The sequence below is a fragment of the Triticum urartu genome, chromosome 3A (genome assembly GCF_056163025.1).
Source record: "Triticum urartu cultivar PI428250 chromosome 3A, HENAU_Tu73, whole genome shotgun sequence".
In the NCBI taxonomy this organism is placed as follows: Eukaryota; Viridiplantae; Streptophyta; class Magnoliopsida; order Poales; family Poaceae; genus Triticum; species Triticum urartu.
This window is the reverse complement of record NC_141875.1, coordinates 501152985-501158053: the sequence shown is the minus strand read 5'-3', so window position 1 is coordinate 501158053 and position 5069 is coordinate 501152985. Positions and strand designations below refer to the sequence as shown.

The 5069-nt window shown below is 43.0% G+C and overlaps 1 protein-coding gene and 1 long non-coding RNA gene across 2 annotated transcripts; one reads left to right on the top strand and one right to left on the bottom strand.

Moving 5' to 3' along the window:
• Window positions 1–635: 635 nt before the first annotated feature.
• LOC147980268 (uncharacterized) lies at window positions 636–1440 on the bottom strand. The gene is made up of 2 exons (XR_015599780.1): window positions 1035–1440; window positions 636–882 (listed from the first exon to the last, which is right to left on the bottom strand). It is a non-coding gene; the product is annotated as an uncharacterized LOC147980268 (long non-coding RNA).
• An 851-nt stretch (window positions 1441–2291) lies between these two features.
• LOC125548567 (profilin-2-like) lies at window positions 2292–3361 on the top strand. The gene is made up of 3 exons (XM_048712136.2): window positions 2292–2535; window positions 2624–2761; window positions 2873–3361. The coding sequence occupies exons 1-3, from the start codon at window positions 2413–2415 to the stop codon at window positions 3005–3007; spliced, it is 396 nt and encodes a 131-aa protein (XP_048568093.1). The 5' UTR covers window positions 2292–2412; the 3' UTR covers window positions 3008–3361.
• The last annotated feature ends 1708 nt before the right edge of the window (window positions 3362–5069 follow it).

Genomic DNA, 5069 nt, shown 5'->3' with positions numbered 1-5069 from the left:
TGACTACCAAGTTGCCTACAATCACCTATAAGTTGCCTACCAAGCTGCCTACCATCACGTGTAAGTTGCCTACCATGGCTATCTATCAACTTTGATGCTACATAACGCACCTCGTCACTAAGTTGTCTATGATAGCTACATATCAAATCAATGCTTTTATAAGTTGTCTATCATGAACGTCTACTTGCCTAGCGCCACCTATGAAGTTTCTTTTGATGAACTTTTTTTCTTGTCAGATATACAACTTTGGTGGACAGGAAGGCAGCTTTTGAAATAAGATAAGCAACTTTCGGTTAGGTTATGTATCATGGTCGCCTATCAGACCAATGTTCTTTTGAGTTGCCTAATATGACTAACAAGTTGTCTAGTATCACATGTAAGTTGCGTGCCATGACTACCTATCAACTTTGGTGATACATAAAGCACTTTGTTGCAATGTTTCCTATAGTGACTACCTATCATCACAGTGACGGTCAAGTTGATTAGCATCGCATATTAAGTTTCCTTCAACAAACTATACTACATATCAAATCAATGCTTTTATAAGTTGACAAAAGGAAAGGGCAGCCTCCCTACTGACACATACTTGCCTAAGTGTTGGTTACAACTTGCCTGATCACATAGAAAAATTTGCCTAAAGAAAAAATAGCTGCTCATGCTGATTATTCACTTCGATTGGGTTACCTAGTGCGAAGCAACACACACCAGTCTGCATCATAAAACAAAATGAAAAATGGGCACAGTTCAGAATGCACCACGAGTTCTACTTCTATTACAGATACAAAGCCAGTTTAGAATTTACAGCGAGTATACGAACGGTAGAACTTCTCGAATTCCTTCACTCTGGGAGCACACTCCACCTTCTCAAGCAACACTCACCACCTAGCAAAAAAGTGCCCTGCATCAATCACACAGGCAATACAGATAGGTTCTGAAAACTGCACATTTCACAAATCTTTTCTTCTTCAATCTCATCTGTGGTCAGGCCCTTGTTTTTGAGGAAGGAGAGGAACTTGATGGCGTTCTGGACGTACTTCCCTCAACGGCTGCGTCTGCAGCAGCGCCTTGAAGGCTAGCTGCGGCTGCATCTCGCCACCGTCGGCGTCTGCTGCTGCTAGGTGCGACGGCCGAGCATTTGCTGGGTGCGGCGCTCATCTCCGGGAGTAGGTAAGAGGAGGAGGCGGCGGCCGGGGTTGTGCTTGGTGTGGCGCGCGGCGCCGGGAGGAGGATCGGGGCGGCAGCCGCTTAACCAGGAGGAGGAGCACGACGGCGGAGGGATGCGTGGCCTGGAGAAGGAGCGGGCGGCAGACGCATCTCATGGGAGGAAGTGCAGGGCGGCTGGTGGTGGAACGACGAGCAGGTAGGATGAGTGGATAAGGTGCGGGAGGTGGGCGATGCGTATGTTGTTTTGTCGATAGTGCGTGCGCTCGGGACGACTATCTGTTGATGCTAAGTGCGTTCGGTTTATTCGGTTTATATGGTCCAATTTATACAGTTTTTCAGTTTGTACGGTATTAATACTTCGATAAATATGGTATGAAATTAAAATACGGTTGGGTTTCGGTATATACCAAATTATTTCGGCATATACCATAAAAACCAAAGTTGACGCGAATTTGGAAATGATGTAATAATAATTAGCAAATTTATGACTCAAAACACATACTATTCTACACAAATAGTATATGACTATATATACTATACAAATATATATGCATGCATTGATTCATCTGTTGATGGTTATGGACGTGCTTAGCATTTTAAAAATAGAAAAATAACTATGTTACAAGAAAAAAGTACGTGCTTAGTAGTGCATTTGACTCACGTACAAGAAAAATGACAACTTGTATGGTTGTTCATCTCAAGAAATATAAATTTATTTTTTACTTCGGTTTATTCAGTTAACCGTTCGGTTTTCCGGTATATATCATAAAAACCAAGTTTAAATTGGTTTGAAAAGTTCATACCATACCGAAATCAGAAACCATAAAAACCATAAAACTGGTTCGGTTCAGTTTATTTTTGATATGGTTTTTCTGTTCGGTTTTTAAATGCACAGAGTGACCAATGGCAAGGCCGAAATTGCGGCCGAATCCACGGGTGTGTGCGACGTACGTACGGCCGTGGGTGGGGCTCATGTTGATGGCAGCGCACAGAAGGAGGCGCGAAGTTGAAGGGCGAACTCAGGATGGATGGGTGGTTGGGACGAAGCAGCAGTGGGGATCCAGACATTTCCCCCCTCGGCCTCTTCCTCTCCTCTCCCACCCTATTTATACCGGCTTCCGCCCCCCGCGATTGCACACCCACCGCCGGTTACGTGCGCCTCGATCGCCACCGCGACAAGCCGCAGCAGCAGCGAGAGAGACCGATCGACCCCGTTTCCTTGCCGGAGCGCCGCCGGGGAAGGCGAAGATGTCGTGGCAGACTTACGTGGACGAGCACCTGATGTGCGACATCGAGGGCCACCACCTCGCCTCCGCCGCCATCCTCGGCCACGACGGCACCGTCTGGGCCCAGAGCGCCGACTTCCCGTCGGTACGTCGAACCCACTCGTTGCTATTTGGCGCCTGCATGAGCCATGCATGCGCCGACGATCTCTGACATGTTTGCATGCGTGATCCAGTTCAAGCCGGCGGAGATGGCCAACATCATGAAGGACTTCGACGAGCCGGGGACCCTCGCCCCGACCGGGCTGCTACTCGCAGACGCCAAGTACATGGTCATCCAGGGTGAACCTGGCGCCGTCATCCGCGGCAAGAAGGTAACCATGCATGCACGTCGGACCCTTCTCATCTCTGCCCTCACCGACCAAACCGAACGTAAAATCAATCGCCGTTGGATCGGATCCGTTCCGTTCCGTCCGTGATCGCAGGGCGCGGGAGGCATCACCCTGAAGAAGACCGGGCAGGCGCTGGTGGTCGGCATCTACGACGAGCCCATGACCCCGGGGCAGTGCAACCTGGTGGTGGAGAGGCTGGGCGACTACCTGGTAGAGCAGGGCATGTAGACGACGACGACGACCACGCCACGCCGCCGCAGCACCAACAATACTACCGGCCAAAAGACACAGTAGATCTCCACGCGCACGCATATGGGATTGTGGTTCAATTTCTCTCGCATCCTCCTCTAATCCTCTCTCCCTGTCCCGGCAACTACTTACCACCCCTCTTGATTCATCCGCGATATTTTTTCCCCTTGTTTCATGATGATGAGCCGTTCGTTTCGGCTAATAATTTTGATTTTTCTCTCCTATACGTATCGTTTTGGTCATTTGGGTTGCCCGTTTGAGTTGTGGATCCGGAACAATATATATATGTGATTGCCATTGGTATTTTGCAATATACGAGAATATTTATGTGTATTCCATCGTGTGGTCTGCCTTTTTTTTAGCTGTCTGCTTCAACTCCATATACATAGTTCCTATTCTGCTCCTGCAGGATCGTTTGAAGAAAAAAGCAAACAATATATATTTTTTCGGTTATGCAAGAAAAAAAAAGATATTCACTGAGGAATCCACTCAAATTTGATGTGCATAGACTCTTTATTGGGCTTATTAAAAGGCCATAGCCATTTTCGGCGGGGGGACGAGCCACATAAAAGATTCGTTCGATCAAACAATTTAGTCCACATGCTGCCCGATGGCCTCCAGCGGACCAGCCCAAAAACGCAATTCCCTCGAAGAATGTAAAAAAAAAACATGAATTGCAATGTTGTGGGCCCAAAAACTGCTCCCGCCTCTCCCAACAAATAGACAAAAAGACATAAAAATGCACTAGACTGAAAAAAAGCTCCCCAAAAATAATCTAGGACAGATTAAAAAAATCTTTAGTTGTCAAGATATTATGAAAACAAAAAAAACCACAAAAATGTATTTATAGAATAGAACAAAAAGATTTCTACAAAGTTTGACATTGGTGATGTACAACAAAATTCTGAAAATGCCATATCAATAGATCGAATTTTCTTAACTTTGCCATCTTTAATACACCAATTTACTTGCATTTTTCTTACACACAACCAGGAAAGGTAAAAACATAGAGAAAATTGTCATCGCAAAATTTAAATTTTGCCATGGTAAACTCGATGAATTTTCCATAGAATATAATATAAATTTGCAATAGTCAAATACAGCAAAAACAACATACACAGGAAAAACTGCCATGGTATTAAACGAGAAAACATGGCAAACCTTGATGGAAAATGTTCTATATATCATGGTTAGTTAGCAAAAAAGTTTATACTTGTAATTAAGGATTTTGTTTAAGAAAAGGTTTTGTTTCACAATGGTTTTGTGTTTTGGCGGTTTTATGTACATGGTAAAAATCAGGAGGTGTTGAACATTATACATGGGTAGCATGGCAAAAAGTTATAAGATTTTTGCCATGGCAAAAATTATTTTAGTGACATGGCAAAATTTATAGATTTTTGCCATGGAAAAAATTGTGTTGGTGAAATGGAAAAATTGTATTGATAACAAGGCAAACATTATAAGATTTTTGCCATGGAAAAAAATTTTGTTGGTGAAATGAATTTATATTGGTGTCATGGAAAAATAGTAATGAAATTTTTGCCTTGGCAAAATTTGTGTTGGTTACATGGCAAAAAAATATTGGATTAAATACATTACAAAGAGTTTTAAAAGTCTTTTGCCATGGTAAAAAGTTTTAATAAATTATTAATTTCAATGATGTTTGCCATGTGCAAAACATCTTAGAAATTTATGGCGGTTACAGAAAAAAAGAATCTAAGATTTGCCATCTAAGTAGTACACATGATGGCAACTGTAGAATATCATTGCACATTCACATGACACAAAAAGATTCATTAATTGTCATGTTGACGAACTGAAAATTTCTAAATTTGCCATGTTGTAAGAATGTTTGACCTCAAAAAATTCCATATCATTGCTGGACAACATGTTCAAAAAGTGCCATATATTGTAATTGCATGGCAAGGTACAGAATTTAAAAAATGCTCACACGGACAACTCTAGAAAAATGTTGTTACCGTAAAGTTGCCATGGCAATTGTAGAGAGACATATAATTCTAAGTTTTACCATCCGAGTAGC